General features: G+C 44.6%; 1 protein-coding gene across 1 annotated transcript in view; it reads right to left on the bottom strand.

The window, feature by feature from the left end:
• Positions 1-1,815: 1,815 nt before the first annotated feature.
• The window catches only part of plekho1b (pleckstrin homology domain containing, family O member 1b), a 49,881-nt gene continuing 29,959 nt past the window's right edge, over positions 1,816-21,737 (bottom strand). Inside the window, exons 3-6 of the mRNA XM_042319094.1 lie at positions 11,900-12,040; positions 10,387-10,491; positions 7,028-7,129; positions 1,816-6,785 (exon numbers count right to left, since the gene is read on the bottom strand). Coding sequence (XP_042175028.1) covers positions 5,997-6,785; positions 7,028-7,129; positions 10,387-10,491; positions 11,900-12,040 — 1,137 coding nt within the window. The 3' untranslated portion in view covers positions 1,816-5,996. The remainder of the gene's footprint in view (positions 6,786-7,027; positions 7,130-10,386; positions 10,492-11,899; positions 12,041-21,737) is intronic.

Genomic DNA, 21,737 nt, shown 5'->3' with positions numbered 1-21,737 from the left:
ACCTTTCGGCTGGATTTGCACGCGCGTTTGGATTTGTTTACCAAACTTCCTAACAAAAGGAGGTATTTGGACATATATGAACTTTATCGAACAAATCAAACATTTATTGTGGAACTGGGATTCCTGGGAGTGCATTCTGATGAAGATCATCAAAGGTAAGTGAATATTTATAATGCTATTTCTGACACAACATGGCGGATATCTCTTTGGCTGTTTTGGTCTCTGAGCGCCGTACTCAGATTATTGCATGGTATGCTTTTTCCGTAAAGTTTAAAAAAAATCTGACACAGCGGTTGCATTAAGGAGTAGTGTATCTATAATTTCATGCATGATAGTTGTATCTTTTATCAATGTTTATTATGAGTATTTCTGTAAATTGATGTGGCTCTCTGCAAAATCACCGCATGTTTTGGAACTACTGAACATTACACGCCAATGTAAAATGCGATTTTTTGATATAAATATGCACTTTATCGAACAAAACATACATGTATTGTGTAACATTAAGTTCTATGAGTGTCATCTGATGAAGATCATCAAAGGTTAGTGATTCATTTTATCTATATTTCTGCTTTTTGTGACTCCTCTCTTTGGCTGGAAAAATGGCTGTGTTTTTCTGTGACTTGGTGGCGACCTAACATAATCATTTGTGGTGCTTTCGCTGTAAAGCCTTTATGAAATCAGACACTGTGGCTGGATTAACGAGAATTTTATCTTTAAAATTCTGTAAAATATTTGTATGCTTGAGGAATTTTATTTATGAGATTTTTGTTGTTTTAAATTTGGCGCCCTGCACTTTCACAGGCTGTTGGTGGGGTGGGACGCTACCGTCCCGAATATCCCAGAGAGGTTAAGAACAAATTCTTATTTACAATGATGGCCTACAATGACGGTAACACGTGTGCTCAACAAATACCTCAATGATGCTTGAGGTGACCATGAGATGCTTTTCTTCCTCAATGTGTAAGTCAACGCAGTGTCGCTCATAAAATCATATACACCCATTAGACTCGTGGTGACAGCAAGCTTCTTCCTGTCTGTTGCGCTGTTGGATGAAGTGTTGACATCTGGAGTGTGACTAGTTAGTCACGGAGCAGAGCAGCGTCAGTCCTAATTTGAGGAGGCAGAGGGACCTCTCTCATGTGTTGAATGAGCAGGGCTTGGCGTGGAGGCCACAGGGGCCTGCTGCCCCCTGGGAGGGATTTTGCCCTATGGAGTATCAGGATCTCGACAGACAGACAGACAGACAGACAGACAGACAGACAGACAGACAGAGCACGAGAGTTGAGAAAGAGAGACAGAGAGAGAGAGCAAGAGAATGAGAGAGAGAACAAAAGACAGAAAGAGAGAGCGAGAGAAAGACAGGGTAATATTTATGCATATTGAAGTGTGCATTGGGTAGAGGATGTATTGGATGTATTCTATTCTCACAGTAGACTTCTCTCAGATGTGTTCTGGCTTCTTCATTTCTGTGGTGTATTTTTGTGTCTCATTGAAAATCACTGTCAGGATCTCTCACCCAGTTTTAAGGAGGTGCCATCATCTCTGTACTGTCTTTAGTAGTGACAACATAGGAGGATGATAACACACAGTCCGTCATGCCGTAGGCCCAGCTCTGTCTGTCTGTGTCGGACTAGCAGGCAGCTCCCGCCACATGGTGTGAGATGCACACATGCATGGAATCATTCCTGTGTGTGTGTGTATGTGTGCATGTACATACAGTTTCTACAGACTGGCAGAGAGAGTGTGAGTGAAGTTTCAAATGCTCTTGAACAGATTTGGTCAAAAATGAAGAGAAAGTAAATCCTCCATTTCTTTTGTTTAGCACAATTTATTAAAATGGAACCCTGAGGGAGCAGGATTTAAACCTCTGAGTCTGTGTACAATGCCTTCTCCATTCCCATCTAGTAATCCACCTAGCTCGTTCTCTGCTATTGTATTCCTATGGTACAATCTTCATCTCATCCATAATGCACAAGAATTAGGATTTTGTAAATATCTGGGGGACAATCATTGTAGTTGCTGAGTAACTTTCCTACATTCCTCTTGGTATTTAAGGCTGCGGTAGCTACTGTTTTGGTGCCAGACCCACATTTGGTGAACAAAATTGTAAAGGAAACTGAAAATATGACAACATAACATGTCATACATAAAACGAAGGAAGACATTTCACCTTACAGAAATAAGAAAACAGTCTTGATTGAATGTTATGCGTTTGTGTGTGACCATGTGTGGCCAATATTGGCTGGATTTCACAACTTGTGGCCACAGATCCTGTATCCTGGTCCTGTATGGCTCAGGTGGTAGAGCATGGTGCTTGTACTGCCATACCTGAGGGTTCGGTTCCAGGGGCCACCCATACATAAAAACTGTCTGCCAAATGGCATATATTATATTATTATTATATCCCAGAATGCATTGCCAGCTGTAGAAGAGGGTAAATTGACTTGGTGTTTGATGGATTATTAAGGTTGGAGTTGGTGTGACCAACCATTTCACACAACATGTGGTATGGTTGTCAGAACAAGTAGGCTGACATTCACATTGTCAACTAAAAATATGAAACATCCTTATTTACATTATCAAAGTATTTCAATGGGAATAATTTTATTTCCTTGTACAGCCATATTATCTTTGGCATAACTTGAAGATGGTATTATTGCTGCCACAAAAACAATGCTTGGATCAATCACTTCCTACCTCAGCATTTCCTATGAAAACCAGCCCTATATTCCAGTAGGGTATTCTTCTGAATGGACATACAAAAATCATTTTATTACAATTCTCGGCTAGGTTTTGACTTAAAAAAGCAAACATTCAATGTAGAACACTGGTTGTCTGAATTAGGCTGATTGTTATAATTGCACACGTGGTTATGTCTCAAGTACTTTGACAGTCCAGAAGTGATGAACTTCAGTGCAAAGCAAAGCCACTTCCGTCTCCATCATAATGCAACGCAATAAGAAAATACAGCAACATCCTTTGAGATGATTCAAACTGCTCCGAGTATGTACAGTGCATCGGCGGTCATATCAAACTGCTCCGAGTATGTACAGTGCATCGGCGGTCATATCAAACTGCTCCGAGTATGTACAGTGCATCGGCGGTCATATCAAACTGCTCCGAGTATGTACAGTGCATCGGCGGTCATATCAAACTGCTCCGAGTATGTACAGTGCATCGGCGGTCATATCAAACTGCTCCGAGTATGTACAGTGCATCGGCGGTCATATCAAACTGCTCCGAGTATGTACAGTGCATCGGCGGTCATATCAAACTGCTCCGAGTATGTACAGTGCATCGGCGGTCATATCAAACTGCTCCGAGTATGTACAGTGCATCGGCGGTCATATCAAACTGCTCCGAGTATGTACAGTGCATCGGCGGTCATATCAATCTTTTCAGGATTGCACAAACGTTAGGTTTTGTGTTCAGCCTCACACAAGATAGTACTTCATCCCAGATAAAACAAAATAACAACAACAATAATAGACGTACTAGTAAAAATCTTGTTTATGGCCTACTCAGTTAAATGTTTCTTGTTGTGTTCTTTCTAACATACCTTTCTCACCTCACCCTCTTTTATGTCCATATCCAACTTCGACGTTAATGATTTTTGACTTCTGTTATTGGGTTGTGGTTGTTGGTTGAACAAACAGAGTAACACTACAATATGCAGAGTTTCCAGTTGAGCATTCTAAGAGCCTGAACGTTCTAGAATGCCCCGGCCATTTCTTCTCTAAAGCGTGCCTTAAATCATCCTACAAAAGCATTTTAAACAAATAAAAAACACAAACAATGATAACAACATAATCATAACACTGTTTTTTTTGTCTGTCTGACAGTCCAGAGAGAACCATTTCCACAGCACTGTGCAAACACATAACATATGTAGCTACTGACTATAAAACAAGACGGGGTGCTCTGGAGAGACGCACTGGATGTTTTGATCAGGTGATGCAGTCCATTGGCCGCTGCTCTCTCTCTCTCTCTCTCCCTCTCTCTCGTTGTGGTTGTGTGTGTTCGTGCTACGTTGCATAGCTCTCTTCTCTGCCATAAACCCTATAAGTCCTTAAGTAGGACAGGGAGGTCAGAGGTCAAGCATTAGCATCACTGTTAGCTAGCCGGAGGGATGCGTTCATCAACAGCATTGTTTACACACATTGTACCTTTGAGAAGCTCAGATTTTCAAAGAGTAGCGAGTTGAGCGACTGTCTTAGGTATCAAGGCGTTGGAACTATGCAGCCTGTATTGTTCTACAAACACTAGATTGTCGTAACAAATATGTAGAACAGAATGAAAAGCCATATTAGACACATCTGTTCTCTCCAGTTTCCACCCACCAGTTTCATCCTCTTGTTTTACAGCCTTCCTTCATAGTGCAATTCTGTTATTATTACTATTTTAGCAAATCACTTACAAGTGGTTCCTCTCCTTAGTACTGCATCTGACCTCTATGTCATGCCTCCCACTCATACCAGACACACACAGACGCCATCCCGGCTCCATGACTCTACAGTAGCATGATAATCATCACTCACACCAGACACACACAGACGCCATCCCGGCTCCATGGCTCTACAGTAGCATGATAATCACCACTCACACCAGACACACACAGACGCCATCCCGGCTCCATGGCTCTACAGTAGCATGATAATCACCACTCACACCAGACACACACAGACGCCATCCCTGCTCCATGGCTCTACAGTAGCATGATAATCACCACTCACACCAGACACACACAGACGCCATCCCGGCTCCATGGCTCTACAGTAGCATGATAATCACCACTCACACCAGACACACACAGACGCCATCCCGGCTCCATGGCTCTACAGTAGCATGATAATCATCACTCACACCAGACACACACAGACGCCATCCCGGCTCCATGGCTCTACAGTAGCATGATCATCACCACTCCCACCAGACACACAGACGCCATCCCGGCTCCATGGCTCTACAGTAGCATGATCCTCACCACTCCCACCAGACACACACAGACGCCATCCCGGCTCCATGGCTCTACAGTAGCATGATCATCACCACTCACACCAGACACACACAGACGACATCCCGGTTCCATGGCTCTACAGCAGCATGAGAATCAATGGCTGCAGTGGCAACTGGCTGAAGACAACTGGCTGTAGGCCTACAGGAAAGGAACAGCCCTGTCCTAGTATGTACCATCTAGTAACAACACAACCCAGACAGACGTCCTCCATTTTGACTGTATCATATGGCTCATGGAACAGACAGAAACACCCTATGGAACGCCAGTGAGTTCTGACTATGTGAACTGGTTCCCCTTGTCCCTGTGAATCATAATGGACCAGCAGAGATGAGGAGTCCACTGAGCTCCATTCCCAGAGCAGCAGAGGGAGGGAGGGAGGGAGAATGCTGTACTGTACGGTGGGCTGCTGTTGGTTTTTAGAGTGGTGGTCGTTGGGAATCTGGCTCAGACCAACCTTCCAGTGTGTTGTGTAACAGAAAAAGGAAAACATTGACATTCCCAACATACAGGTTGGTCTGGACACCATGTTTCCCTTCCTGTAATCTGAGTCATCCTCACCCACTGTGTGTCTGTCCCTGGAGAGCAGAGCCCTTCTGATTCCCCGCCCAAACCTTGCAACATCCCCTCTTTGACAACCAACGCAGAGGAAAACAACACCGACACTGCAGCATCACAAGGTCTTTCATCAGCAGGTCAATACAGAGAGACTCCCTGGCCAACATGTACCTGAGTCCCTAGATTGGCCCCTTCCCTTTGCCCCCCACACCCTTCATCAAGCAGACATGTAAGGGCACAGTGGTCAAGCACAGGGGACGTCGTTGGGCAACTGAATGTCCTCACTTTGTCACAGCATCAATAAAGTGAAAGAACACAGAAGGAGAGAAACAGACATATTTAACAATATTGTGGCTTTGCATGTTGAGTTATTTTTTTGCTCAGGGATTCATAGTCCAGTCTGTGTTGAGTTCTCTGACGGTCACATCATGCTCTTCCTGTAGTCAGTCTGCTTGCAGCTGTTGGAGGGTGTGAGGGGTGAGAGGGAGGCAGGGGTGGTGGGCAGCGAGTCCAGCTGACGGTAGAGCGCCCTCAGCTCCTTCACCTCCTCTAGAACATCCTTGGCCTGGCCCCATGTGGACGCTGCCTCCTTCAGCAGCCTCTCTGCCTCCGCCCGGGCCCCGTCCGAGGAACCCTTGGAGCCCTTGGAACCTGGCGAGTCCTTCCCTTTCCCCTTCCCCCGCTCCACCTCCTCCCCCTTCGCCCCCTGCACCTGCATCAGCAGCTCCTGAGTTCGCTCCAGCTTCTGAGCGATTAGGTCCTGCAGCTGGCTGATGGGTGGCAGGTTGCCTGGGGGGGCAGAGGTGGCAGAGCGGGGGATGGATGTCCTGGGTTTGGTGGCCTGCGTCCCGGAGTGTGAGAGGATCTCGTCCATGGAGGCGCAGCGGCTTTTCTCGGCCGGTGTGAGCCTCTTGCCTGGCTGAGGAGTGCAGGACTTCCCCATCGGGCTCTGAAGTTGCTGTTTATCGTCCCAGGTGACCCCGGTATCACGCGGCAGGCTCTGGGACTTCCCAGTGACCTCTGTGGGAGGCGTTAGACAGATGCTACTGATGGCACCCTCTGTTTTGGACCTGAGGCAGTCGAGCTGAGTGGATTTGTCCAGGTTGGCCCGGAAGCTCTTGTCACAGGTGTCCTGGCCGTCTGTGCTGGGGCTGTCCTCCTCCTGGATCAGGTCAAGGGTCAACATGCCGTCAGAGGTAGAAGTGGAGGCCTGGATACGGAGCAAGGAGAAACAGTCTGTTAGTGATAAGGCCCATTGTGATTTAGTTAAGTTAGGAAATTAATTGGATTAAACTAATGAAAAATTCCAGTTGAAAGTAGTTTGATCATCACCATGTCCAACTGACTCATTGAATTAAAGCTCAATTGACAGAGTTGGAATTGTCTCCAACGAGCCGTTGTGGTAATAAGGAGGGCTAAGACAAGACAGGCCAGGAGAAGCAGGATACCTACCACAGCCATGATGTGTCCTCGTGTAGGCAGGCGCCGTGTGTGAGGGATCTTAGCCCTGTCCCGTGTGAGATGGGACAGAAGGTTTTCATCCTCAACCATGACCTGAAAGAAAGCAAGAAAAAAAGAAAGATGAAAGAGAGAGAGAGAGGGAGAGAGATAAAGGAGAGAGAGAGGGAGAGAGAGGGAGGGAGATAAAGGAGAGAGAGAGAGAGAGGATAAAAAGGAGAGAGAGAGAGAGAGGGAGAGAGATAAAGAGAGAGAGAGAGAGAGGGGATAAAGGAGAGAGAGAGAGAGAGGGATAAAGGAGAGAGAGAGAGAGAGGGATAAAGGAGAGAGAGAGAGAGAGAGAGAGAGAGAGAGAGGGAGAGAGATAAAGGAGAGAGAGAGGGAGATAAAGGAGAAATAGAGGGAGAGAGAGAGAGAGAGAGAGATAGATAGATAATGGAACAGTCACATGTGGAGTGAGGGGATTGACATGCTTTCACATTAGCCTGAGGGCTGTGTTTGTGTCAGAGTGGGTTGGGTAGTTTATTGATCAGTATTATAGACCTAATCATGGATTGATTATCTACAGGCATGAGATTCACTGGGCCAAATGGGCCACAACAATTTGCATAAGGCCTTGGGAAACAGGCCGCTAACCTATAGATAACCTATAGCTAACCTATAGCTACACTGACAACCAAAACATCTGCACTGTTATCTAGTTTTATCTAGTGTCTCCACTGATGAAGTGAGTTCAGCCCTATAGCTAACCTATAGCTAACCTATAGCTAACATATAGCTACACTGATGACCAACACGTCTGCACTGTCATCTGGTGATAACACTGTCTCCACTGATGAAGTGAGTTCAGCCCTATAGCTAACCTATAGCTAACCTATAGCTAACATATAGCTACACTGATGACCAACACGTCTGCACTGTCATCTGGTGATAACACTGTCTCCACTGATGAAGTGAGTTCAGCCCTATAGCTAACCTATAGCTAACCTATAGCTAACATATAGCTACACTGATGACCAACACGTCTGCACTGTCATCTGGTGATAACACCGTCTCCACTGATGAAGTGAGTTCAGCTGGAGTGTAGTTTATTCACTGGCTAGTGGGACTAAGCAACATGTCATATTTTATCCGCTGGGATTTTATGTCTAATATCAATGTCATAATTGTCAATTGGATCTGAAAGCTTTTAACCATTACATTATCAGGTGGAACGAGAAAAGATGGAGATGACCAGCGTATGTGTGTAGTTAAGAGCACTAGGTTAGCTATCCAGGCTGCATCACAACCAGCTGTGATTGAGAGTCCCATAGGGCGGTGCACAATTGGCCCAGCGCCGTCCGGGTTTGGCCGGTGTAGGCCGTCATTGTAAATAAATTCCCAGTTCTGTGCTGCCAATGACTGGAACGAATTTCAAAAATCACTGAAGCTGGAGACTCATATCTCCCTCACTAATTTAAGCATCAGCTGTCAGAGCAGCTCACAGATCATTGCACTGTACACAGCCCATCTGTAAATAGCCCATCGAACTACCTCATCCCCATATTGTTATTTATTTTTTTGCTCCTTTGCACCCCAGTATCTCTACTTGCACATGAATCTTCTGCACATCTATCACTCCAGTGTTTAATTGCTAAATTGTAATTATTTCGCCATTACGGCCTATTTATTGCCTAACCTCCCTGATCTTACCTCATTTGCACACACTGTAGACTTTTCTATTGTGTTATTGACTGTATGTTTGTTTATTCCATGTGTAACTCTGTGTTGTTGTTTGTGTCACACTGCTTTGCTTTATCTTGGCCAGGTCGCAGTTATAAATGAGAACTTGTTCTCAACTAGCCTACCTGGTTAAATAAAGGTTAAATTAAAATTAAAATTAAAATAAGGGTGTATTTAAGGGCACTAGCTTTGCTATTGTACACATACATTCATTATGTGTATAAAACACTTTCAACCAATGTTGCATTGCAATTCAATGCAGGTTTATCAACATAGATCTACAGTACGTGTGTACCATCATGTAGGACTCCACCTGCGATAACCCTACAGTTGAGAGCAATGAAACACCATCCTGGTGGAAGAGTGAATCCCATCTCTGATGTCATCAGGCCATTGAGCAGCAGAGACACTGGAGCCCTGGAGGTAATTGATATCTCTCACAGTGCTGGTGCTGTTGTTCCGAGTCCATCCACAGGCCTGACCAGTTGTCCTCTAAATGTATTTTATAGTTATGTGAAAGTAGCTCAATGTTGTATTCGTTCTGTTTCTTTAACAGTGATGACATGGATTTGGATAGTCATTGTGAGAGTGCTTCTGCCATCTATAACTGAGTGATAGGGACATGTACAGTTTGGGCCATCTATAGCTGTGTGATAGGGACATGTACAGTTTGGGCCATCTATAGCTGTGTGATGGGGACCTGTACAGTTTGGGCCATCTATAGCTGTGTGATAGGGACCTATACAGTTTGGGCCATCTATAGCTGTGTGATAGGGACCTGTACAGTTTGGGCCATCTATAGCTGTGTGATAGGGACATGTACAGTTTGGGCCATCTATAGCTGTGTGATAGGGACCTGTACAGTTTGGGCCATCTATAGCTGTGTGATAGGGACCTGTACAGTTTGGGCCATCTATAGCTGTGTGATAGGGTCCGTGTGTGTGTGTGTGTCTGCGTGTGCTTTCGTGCGTCAGTGTGTGTGTGCATGTGTCCATCCATGTGTGTGTGTTGGGGACTATGTCAAATGTGTGTGTTGTGGCCTTATATAAGGGTGGTGTTGACACGATGCGTTAAGTGCATAAAAGCTCAGAAGTGTGTGTGTGTGTGTGTATGTATATGTGTGTTTTAGTGTGTGTACATCTTATTTCACATCAAGCTGCTCCCCTACCGTCTGTCTATTGATGTCATCAGGGTGATTGACCTGCAGTGAGAAGGAGGGATGAAGGATCCATCCCATCATCCCCAAACAGAGAGGGAATCCTTTGATCAGCTGCCTCAGCTAGAAGACTGTCACAGCTGTCACCACCTGTCTCTCTTCTTTATAGAGGTCATTTCATCTACACTACACTAGACTGAAACCCAGAAAATGCCCTCATCAGGAAACCAGTTTAAGATAGAATGTAAGATACGATAACAGTTCCTTCTATTTCTGAAGCACTTTATACATGTCAACATGCTGTGGGAGTTTAGTGTCGGGTCATGAGGGTGTGTGTGAATGAGGGGCGGGTCAATGGATTCCATTCCTCAAAAGTGCATTCAGTAAGATATCCTCTTGCAATTGGCCATGTGACAGATGAAGTGTTGTTTATAAGAGAGAGAGAGAGGAGAAGGAGAGTGGAGGTGTGTCTCACCTCATCCAGGATGCTGTTCTTGGATCTGGTGATTGCTCCATTTAAGGCGTTTATCCAGGACTCCTTCTCCTCTGGACTAACAGCCAGGAACACCAGGTTAGGAACCTGACAGACACAAACGAGAGACAGGGAATGTAAGAAGCCAGGGCCTTGCACACTATTGTGTAACTGAGCATGAAGGGAGCGTTGAAAATCCTAACATGCATAGTTCTCAGTCAACCATCTGTAAGGGATACCTTTCATATAGGTACCATTCCAGAAACCCATATCACTCACGCACACATTCACACACAGATATGACCATATGGTGCTCTTTCTCCCACTGAGGCTACAGGAAGCTGCAGCTGTGTGGAGACTCTGAGAATCTCTCTCAGTCTGTGTCTGTCTGTGTGCTGAAACACAAGCTTCCTCCCCTGACAACCCAACATGATACCCTATCCTCCTGCTGCTCTGAGGGTTCTGGGAGATCCTGCAGATGGTGTATGTGTGCGTGTGTGTGCGTGTGTGTGCGCCTCTTTGTGAGTGTATGTGTGTGTAAGGGATGGGTATGAGTAATGGAGTACTGGAACGGAAGTCAATGCATGACCTTTAACCAGAGATTACATTTGTGTCAATTACTGTAAAACTATTTGGTGGATTGTGCTTTGTGGCTGCCTGAACAGGACTTGGAGACCATGTTAGTGTTCCATTTGTATATGTGAAACCAATATGTGAAACCAATATGTGAAACCAAGCCAAGGGTCATACAGGTTATGTCTATAGATAAATGGACACATCTTTTTTCCCAGCGGGGGTCTTGTGTTCTACATATTATTAAAAAAACGGATTTGAGTACTCAAAATAAATAAATATGCGAGTACTCAAACATTTAAAAAAAGCGTCAAATGCCCATCCCTAGCGTGTGTAGGAGTCATGGGGGAATCACTGCCTCACCAGAAGAGCCTTTCCATGTTTCAAAGGTGAACTGGACTGGCAAACTGTCAGATTTCAAATGGTCTACAAGCATTGGAAATTTGACACTTTCACTCTGTTTCTCAAGTTAGTCTGTCCATCAGCGTTGGTGATCATATACTGGATGTAGGAGTTGGAGGTGTGGCGAGTCTGGAACACAATGTCCCTGTGAAAGGGAGGGAACAGAAGGAGGGAGGGAACAGGGGGAGGGAGGGAACAGAGGGAGGGAGGACAGTGTCTCTGTGCAGAGACAGAAGTGGGAGGAGCTAAGTAGAGTCAAAGGGGATCATGGCTAATGACTAAGGACAGGGTGTACAGGGTGGTGGCCCGGTTTGGCGAGCCGAGTCAGGTGAGTGTCAATCAGCCTGTCAATCAATCTGGCTGCTGTAACTGATCTGACTATGTTAATGTCTGGCTACAGTACCGTGAATCTCATCTCATCTCTGTGTTTAAAATGTAAGTATTGATTGTGTTGCTATTGTGGTACAGTACTTTGAGGTACAGGTTTGCTCTTTCCAAGGTTCTAGATCTGGGTTCTTGTGGACACTTCCTGTGGACCCACCGTGTTGCCTGGGGTTCTGGAGCGCAGCAGGGTGAACTTGCTGTGGTTCTTCTTGCTGCGGCTCTTGGCCTTGCGGAGCTCCTCAGAACGCTCGTAATCCGTCAGGTCAACCACCTCCTGGATCTTCTTCTCATCCTTCACCTGCAGATAGACACAATGGACAGATGTTTCAGATAGACACAATAGACAGATGTTTCAGATGTTTGAGATAGACACAATGGACAGATGTTTCAGATGTTTGAGATAGACACAATGGACAGATGGCAATGTTTCAGATAGACAATGGACAGATGGCGATGTTTCAGATAGACACAATGGACAGATGTTTCAGAGACACAATAGACAGATGTTTCAGATGTTTCAGATAGACACAATGGACAGATGTTTCAGATGTTTGAGATAGACAATGGACAGATGGCGATGTTTCAGATAGACACAATAGACAGATGCTTCAGATAGACACAATAGACAGATGTTTCAGATAGACACAATGGACAGATTGAGATGTTCCAGATAGACACAATGGACAGATGGCGATGTTTCAGATAGACACAATAGACAGATGCTTCAGATAGACACAATAGACAGATGTTTCAGATAGACACAATGGACAGATTGAGATGTTCCAGATAGACACAATGGAGAGATGGAGATGTTTCAGATAGACACGATAGACAGATGTTTCAGATGGATACAATAGATAGATGTAGATGTTTCAGATAGACGCAATGGACCGTTGGAGATGTTGCAGATAGACATAATAGACAGATGGAGATGTTTCAGATAGACACAATAGACAGATGGAGATGTTTCAGATAGACAATAGATAGATGGAGATGTTTCAGATAGACACAGTAGATAGATGGAGATGTTTCAGATAGACACAGTAGATAGATGGAGATGTTTCAGATAGACAATAGATAGATGTAGATGTTTCAGATAGACACAGTAGATAGATGGAGATGTTTCAGATAGACACAGTAGATAGATGGAGATGTTTCAGATAGACACAGTAGATAGATGGAGATGTTTCAGATAGACACAGTAGATAGATGGAGATGTTTCAGATAGACACAGTAGATAGATGGAGATGTTTCAGATAGACAATAGATAGATGGAGATGTTTCAGATAGACACAGTAGATAGATGGAGATGTTGAACAGAAAGCTAAGACTCCAATACAGATGTCAACTTCAACAGAATGAACTGTATGAACTGTAATAGTGTATTCTGTGTCCCTGAAAACTGTGAGAGAGATACAAAGGATGTCCCCCATGTGATGTGTGAGGCTGTATGGTGTAAAGGCGGAGCTAGCAGGCACGAAGTCACTAAAATAGAATCAAAGGCAGTCATCCAATAATGCTGCAGGGTGCAGATAGGGCAGGAGGCCATCAATTCTTGAAGGACACAACCGGTCCGGAACATGCTGCACTAATCACAATGTGCACAACAAGCCCCAACCCCCAACCCTTCCTAGACACAAACTCCCTCCTGTTCCGGGTTGTTAATAACTTGTGTTATTAATCTGACGTCCCCCGCCCCCGCCCCCACCCCACCACCAAACACATCCCAGGACAAAGGCAATAGACTGAACAGGCAGCACCCAGTGACAACACAACAGCTAATTGGATTAAGGTCAGACACGGCTTTGTGTCTGTCCACAACAATGTTAAAACCACATCAGGAGACCACTTATGAGGTCTGGGAAAAATTTGAAAAGATTAGATTTTTGGATATAGTTACCCTTCAATTCAAGTGTACACCTAGCAAGAGGCTGTTGTTTAGCATGTTTTTGTAGCACACATATGATGGTAGACTTTGCTAAACAAATACCCACTGGATTTATGAAAATAATAATTATATAATTCTGCCAGGTCAGCATAGGCTACTTTGTAGTTAACATTTAATTGAGAAGTTTTTGGGGAAAGCCTTTCCATCTACCAGAAGACTTTTCATTAGCATCATCGCTAACCGCTACACAAAGAGGTAGATGTGCTCACCTCACATACGCAGACAGAGGGATTTCTCGTTGCCTATTCAGGAAGTTGCAGGAAATACGAATCACTGGTGCAGTCTGTTCATTTCTTATGATAAACTTGGGCAAATGTAATTGATATCCTACTAAGTTCAATAAATGTTTGAACATTGAATTATGTTTAAATCTCTGGATTCTGTGATTCCGTCCACTTTCTCCGCATCACAGATTTAAATGGCCCTAGGTTTGTAAGAGGTCACCAGTAAAGTGTCACCATCTTAACCCTCCCCAGGTGGCATGGTGGCACTGTGAGTTCAGATCCGGGGCAGCCAGTTGCCAAATGGGGCACAGCTGTGGGCCTATGACACAACCCCCACAGGACCGTCTATCATGGGACAGTGTGACGACATGCCAGCCATCCTCCCCATAAACATTTTATTGGGCGTACAAAAGACTAAATGAAAATATTGTTAAACTTTCGTACATAAATGTGCCTCAGTGAGTCAACATACCGCTTGCTGCCTCTGGTGATGTTAGTTTTCTGAACCTTGGTGGAGCCATACACACTCCTTAGAACAGGGTTTCCCTAACGGGGTCCTTGGGACCCCCAGGGGGGCACGTTTTGGTTTTCTGAACCTTGGTGGAGCCATACACACTCCTTAGAACAGGGTTTCCCTAACGGGGTCCTGGGGACCCCCAGGGGGGCATGTTTTGGTTTCTGAACCCTGGTGGAGCCATACACACTCCTTAGAACAGGGTTTCCCTAACTGGGTCCTGGGGACCCCCAGGGGGGCATGTTTTGGTTTTTGCCCTAACACTACACAGCTGATTGATGATCAAATAATCAACTAATCATCAAGCTTTGATCATTTGAATAAGATGTGTAGTGTTAGGAGCAAAAACTAAAACGTGCAGCCCTGGGGGTCCCGAGAACCCAGTTAGGGAAACCCTGTTCTAAAGAGTGTGTATGGCTCCACCAGGGTTCAGAAAACCAAAACGTGCCCCCCTGGGCGTCCCGAGAACCCAGTTAGGGAAACCCTGTTCTAAAGAGTGTGTATGGCTCCACCAGGGTTCAGAAAACCAAAACATGCCCCCCTGGGGGTCCAGAGAACCCAGTTAGGGAAACCCTGTTCTAAAGAGTGTGTACGGCTCTACCAGGGTTCAGAAAACCAAAACGTGCCCCCCTGGGGGTCCCGAGAACCCAGTTAGGGAAACCCTGTTCTAAAGAGTGTGTATGGCTCTACCAGGGTTCAGAAAACCAAAACGTGCCCCCCTGGGGGTCCCGAGAACCCAGTTAGGGAAACCCTGTTCTAAAGAGTGTGTATGGCTCCACCAGGGTTCAGAAAACCAAAACGTGCCCCCCTGGGGGTCCCGAGAACCCAGTTAGGGAAACGCTGCCGTAGAACAATCAAAAGGCCTGTTTGCACTGAGACAAGGCAGATATCTGTTCGTTATCTAGCTGGTAAGCTAATGGTCAGACAGCCAGTCAGGAAAAAGATTAATACATGTATTTAGAACATGGGTTTATAAGAATACTTATTTGTGCTTTCAGACAGGAATAACAATTCAAAAACAGAAATGGTCATTGCATAAACATGATACATTTGGGTGATTTAAAGTGTTTACAAAGGATTAGATTTCAGCTATACGGCATCGCTGTTGGGAGACGTGTTGTGGCCCTGGGTGGGTGGGTGAGTTGGGCTGTGGGTTTAGGATTGAAAGAGTAGATGGCACCCGACAGAAGGTTTTGGAGATATCATAACCCTCGGCCACCCCCCTCCCTCCCAATATATGTCTCCCTCAGCGCTGACACTCACTTTGGTTTTAACCCCCCCCACACACACTTTGTCACTCCTCATCAGGGAGGGGGGTGCCCTGAGCCAATGTGATGTTGGAGCTCAGAGCCACAAAGCCAGACTTGAGTCTGTCTTCCTCTTTCTCTGTGACAGTGTCTGGGACTGATAACCACAGACTGTATGCATCATACTGTCTATCCACCATACTGTTAATCCACCACACTGTCTAACCACCATACTGTCTATCCACCACACTGTCTATCCACCACACGGTCTATCCACCATACTGTCTATCCACCATACTGTCTATCCACCATACTGTCTATCCACCACACTGTCTATCCACCAAACTGTCTATCCACCATACTGTCTATCCACCATACTGTCTATCCACCATACTGTTAATCCACCACACTGTCTATCCACCATACTGTCTATCCACCACACTGTCTATCCACCATACTGTCTATCCACCACACTGTCTATCCACCATACTGTCTATCCACCACACTGTCTATCCACCAAACTGTCTATCCACCACACGGTCTATCCACCATACTGTCTATCCACCATACTGTCTATCCACCATACTGTCTATCCACCACACTGTCTATCCACCATACTGTCTATCCACCACACTGTCTATCCACCACACTGTCTATCCACCATACTGTCTATCCACCACACTGTCTATCCACCATACTGTCTATCCACCATACTGTCTATCCACCACACTGTCTATCCACCATACTGTCTATCCACCAAACTGTCTATCCACCACACTGTCTATCCACCATACTGTCTATCCACCATACTGTCTATCCACCATACTGTCTATCCACCACACTGTCTATCCACCATACTGTCTATCCACCATACTGTCTATCCACCATACTGTCTATCCACCACACTGTCTATCCACCATACTGTCTATCCACCACTGTCTATCCACCGTGTCTATCCACCACACTGTCTATCCACCATACTGTCTATCCACCACACTGTCTATCCACCACACTGTCTATCCACCATACATACTGTCTATCCACCACACTGTCTATCCACCATACTGTCTATCCACCAAACTGTCTATCCACCATACTGTCTATCCACCACACTGTCTATCCACCATACTGTCTATCCACCACACTGTCTATCCACCATACTGTCTATCCACAACACTGTCTATCCACCATACTGTCTATCCACAACACTGTCTATCCACCATACTGTCTATCCACCATACTGTCTATCCACAACACTGTGTATCCACAACACTGTCTATCCACCACACTGTCTATCCACCATACTGTCTATCCACCACACTGTCTATCCACCATACTGTCTATCCACCATACTGTCTATCCACCATACTGTCTATCCACCAACACTGTCTATCCACCATACTGTCTATCCACCAAACTGTCTATCCACCACACTGTCTATCCACCATACTGTCTATCCACCAAACTGTCTATCCACCATACTGTCTATCCACCGTGTCTATCCACAACACTGTATCCACCAACTGTCTATCCACCACACTGTCTATCCACCATACTGTCTATCCACCACACTGTCTATCCACCATACTGTCTATCCACCATACTGTCTATCCACCATACTGTCTATCCACAACACTGTCTATCCACCGTACTGTCTATCCACCATACTGTCTATCCACAACACTGTCTATCCACCGTACTGTCTATCCACAACACTGTCTATCCACCATACTGTCTATCCACAGACACCAGTTCTTTCCTCTCTCTTCTGCTGATGAAAAAGCTAATCTTGTCACATTCATTCTGACACCTTTAAGTCACAGGACTCTGTCACCTTGTCATCTTCTATGACTTCCTGTGGTTGAGTGGAGAGACACCCTGTACTGTCCACTGTATGATTTCAGGAGGGAGAAGACCAGACATGGTGTGACCGTGCTATGCCTCAAACACCACCCTGGTTGGTTTACTGTCAGAAAGCCTCTCTCTCAACTGGTTCCTAGCGCACAGCAGGACCTGCGCTTACGTCACTTGATCCCTCAGCACAACTAGGCCCTCGCTAAGTGGCAATCAATTTCCATTAGTGGAGCAGGATAGAGACTGACCAAACTGTGCAGAAGCTGCAGGACACACGCATGGCTGGATGCAAGGCTGGACCTGGGAGACAGCAGGACACAAGATAGGCAGCAAGGCAATGCCAACGCTAGTCCAGTCAACTGACTCTACACTCTTCTTCCCTCTCAGAGGTGCCTCCAGAACGCAGTGGTCAGGCCAACATCGTCACTCTTCTTAGAACTCAAAGGCAGCATATTGCAAGTCAGCAATGTCTGAACCTACTGGATAGAATGGGAGAGAGGAGGGAGTGTCACATAATACTGGTTCAGTTGGGTTTAGTGGTCAGGACAGGAGATATATTAATACTGTTTCAGATGGGTTTAGGGGTTAGAACAGGAGATATATTAATACTGTTTCAGATTGGGTTTAGTGGTCAGGACAGGAGATATATTAATACTGTTTCAGATGGGTTTAGTGGTCAGGACAGGAGATATATTAATACTGTTTCAGATGGGTTTAGTGGTCAGGACAGGAGATATATTAATACTGTTTCAGTTGGGTTTAGTGGTCAGGACAGGAGATATATTAATACTGTTTCAGATGGGTTTAGTGGTTAGAACAGGAGATATATTAATACTGTTTCAGTTTGGTTTAGTGGTCAGAACAGAAGATATATTAATACTGTTTCAGTTGGGTTTAGTGGTCAGGACAGGAGATATATTAATACTGTTTCAGTTGGGTTTAGTGGTCAGGACAGGAGATATATTAATACTGTTTCAGTTGGGTTTAGTGGTCAGGACAGGAGATATATTAATACTGTTTCAGTTGGGTTTAGTGGTCAGGACAGGAGATATATTAATACTGTTTCAGTTTGGTTTAGTGGTCAGGACAGGAGATATATTAATACTGTTTCAGATGGGTTTAGTGGTCAGGACAGGAGATATATTAATACTGGTTTCAGATGGGTTTAGTGGTCAGGACAGGAGATATATTAATACTGTTTCAGTTTGGTTTAGTGGTCAGGACAGGAGATATATTAATACTGTTTCAGATGGGTTTAGTGGTCAGGACAGGAGATATATTAATACTGTTTCAGATGGGTTTAGTGGTCAGGACAGGAGATATATTAATACTGTTTCAGTTGGGTTTAGTGGTCAGGACAGGAGATATATTAATACTGTTTCAGATGGGTTTAGTGGTCAGGACAGGAGATATATTAATACTGTTTCAGTTGGGTTTAGTGGTCAGAACAGGAGATATATTAATACTGTTTCAGTTGGGTTTAGTGGTCAGGACAGGAGATATATTAATACTGTTTCAGTTGGGTTTAGGGATCAGAACAGGAGATATATTAATACTGTTTCAGATGGGTTTAGTGGTCAGAACAGGAGATATATTAATACTGTTTCAGTTGGGTTTGGGGATCAGGGCAGGAGGAGACTCATTGAGGCTAGGTGACCTCGGCTAGCGTCAAGACAGACCAGGGTATCCTCTGAGGAGAAGCCTATCTGATGTAGCCTCAACAGAGCCAGAACCTGAGCCGGACTCTGCTCACGTGACGCGTCACAAGTAGGCGATAACCAAACAGTGTGTTTGTTAATCTTGGAGCCCATATCTGCTCGCCAAGGAACATGGAGAACACATTGTCCCCTCGTCAAGCTTGGTTTGGACTCTTTTGTGAAGGAGGCCCTGTTTCAAGACCAGCCATTAAACTCCAGAGGTGGAAAAACAACAAGCACTGTGTTCGGTGGCCCTGATACCTGCCTAGGAAGAAACGGATATCAAAACGCCATCTTGTCCGGCTTTGTTGGAGGCTCTTTGTAGCATTCAGCTATTCCAAGGCTTGGCCCTGGCTATACATAGACCCTCAACGAGAAGGAGAAACCCAAGTGCTCGCCACACAAAAGATGCCGGTGCTAATTTTGGCTGAGGACGTGCTGTGCCGACAAAACTACGGGGGACTTTTTCCGTTGCGGATTGGGGGGGTGTGGGGAATAATTAACAGCTCTTATGTATTGCATTGAGAATAAAGTAGGGGCATCCCTTTTCAAGGTAACACTTTCCAAAAGGATGAGGCCCCTCCAAAATATCCTCCAATGATACTAATGAATAAAAACAGCATATTGTGGATCTCTCTCCTACCACTCATGATCATATATATGATACATGTTTTCCAGTGGTATAAAGTATATTTGTGAGGTCACAAGCATACCTGAAACACATCAGATTATGTATCATGTAACCACTAATCACCATCCCTAGTTTCACCAAAGTGCAGCCAATACCCTATAATCACTCATAGGGTGAGTTCCCTTCAGGTTAAAGGGCCAGTGCTTGGGTTGAAAAAACTGAATTCCCTGCATCTTGACTGTACATGATGGAATCATGCATTTTCCCTCTGTGTATTTACAAGCATTATTCCACATAATATATAACAATATATGCCACTGAGCAGAAGCTTTTATCCAGAGTGATTTACAGATGGCCCCAAGAAAGGAACCCACTGGCCTGGTGTTACAAGCTACTGATAGAGTTACAGAGGATCACCTCAAGGTACTGGGTGGAGGTGGAGCCTATGAGGCTAGCCCTGTAATTGGTGCATTCATCTCCCCAGGGGAACATTATAGTCCCCTGTATAGGTGTTGTTGTATTCTTTATATTCTAATCCCAGGAGAATTCTGACTTCAACCAACACCTGATGCAAGACTAATCTTGACTGAAAGAGTGATCAGTTGAGGATGATGACAGTGACGATGTGCATTCATGGTATCATCGCCTGGAAAATGTAGGGACCCTTTAAGCTCTCTGGCCCAGTGTCTATGTAAATCATGGTTTATGAGGACACACACATGGATTCTGTTTCACACCAGCTGCCTCCAGGGGAGATTCTCTAGAACAGGTTTTCCCAAACTGGGGTATGCAATGCCGTCGGGGGTACGCCAAATAAAACTGTGATTCGCATTTTAAAAAGTATATTTATGTGATTCACATTTTGAAACAGTGATTCACATTTTAAAAAGTATATTTATGTGATTCACATTTTGAAACAGTGATTCACATTTTAAAAAGTATATTTATGTGATTCACATTTTGAAACAGTGATTCACATTTTAAAAAGTATATTTATGTGATTCACATTTTCAAACAGTCCATTTATTTTTTTTTTCTTGCCTGAGTAGACTCATTTCACTGCCAAAAATACAATTAAACCATATAGTGTTCATCGAAATAACAACACAATGTCAAAGACAGGTAGCCTAGTCAAATAATTAACATCCAATCACATTAACCGTTACTCTCTCATGGGGATTCCACTAACGGTCTGTATGTAGCCAAACGCTGCTCATTCCGTTTGCTCCAAATATTGATATATGGTTAACAAAAGTAAGGCCCGTGTCCATAGAGACACATAGCAGCTCTACTGGTAGTACTGCTACTACCAGCAGTACTACACCTGCACCTGTCGACAACACAAGTTGTTCTGCTTCCACATCCAACACTAGCATCAGTAATTCTAGGGACAGGGACGTTGGACCATCGAAGAGGCACAAATATGATGAGAACTACATTGATTTGGGGTTCACTTATATTGGGAATAGTGCCTTTCCTCAGCCACAGTGTGTTATATGTGCAAAAGTACCATCTCACAACTCGGTGAAACCTTCACTCTGGCGCAGACATATAGAAACAAAACATGACCATTTGAAAAATAAGCCACAGGAGTTTTTTGAGCAAGAATTAAGACGACTTTCGAGTAGTAAGACATGTATAAAAGCAACAGATACCATTAATAAGAAGGGGCTAGAAGCTTCTTATATGGTGAGCTACTGAGTGGCTAGGACAGGCAAGCCTCATACTATTGTGGAGGACTTAATTCTTCCTGCTGCCGTAGATATGGCTGGGACAATGCTGGCCAAAAAAAAGCAAAAAAAAAGTATACAGACAATGCCTTCATCAAACAACACTGTTTCACGACACATCAGTGACATTGTAAGAGATGTTTTGAAACA

Source organism: Oncorhynchus tshawytscha, unplaced genomic scaffold, assembly GCF_018296145.1.
Source record: "Oncorhynchus tshawytscha isolate Ot180627B unplaced genomic scaffold, Otsh_v2.0 Un_scaffold_7589_pilon_pilon, whole genome shotgun sequence".
Classification (NCBI taxonomy): Eukaryota; Metazoa; Chordata; class Actinopteri; order Salmoniformes; family Salmonidae; genus Oncorhynchus; species Oncorhynchus tshawytscha.
This window is presented reverse-complemented; position numbering and strand designations above follow the sequence as displayed.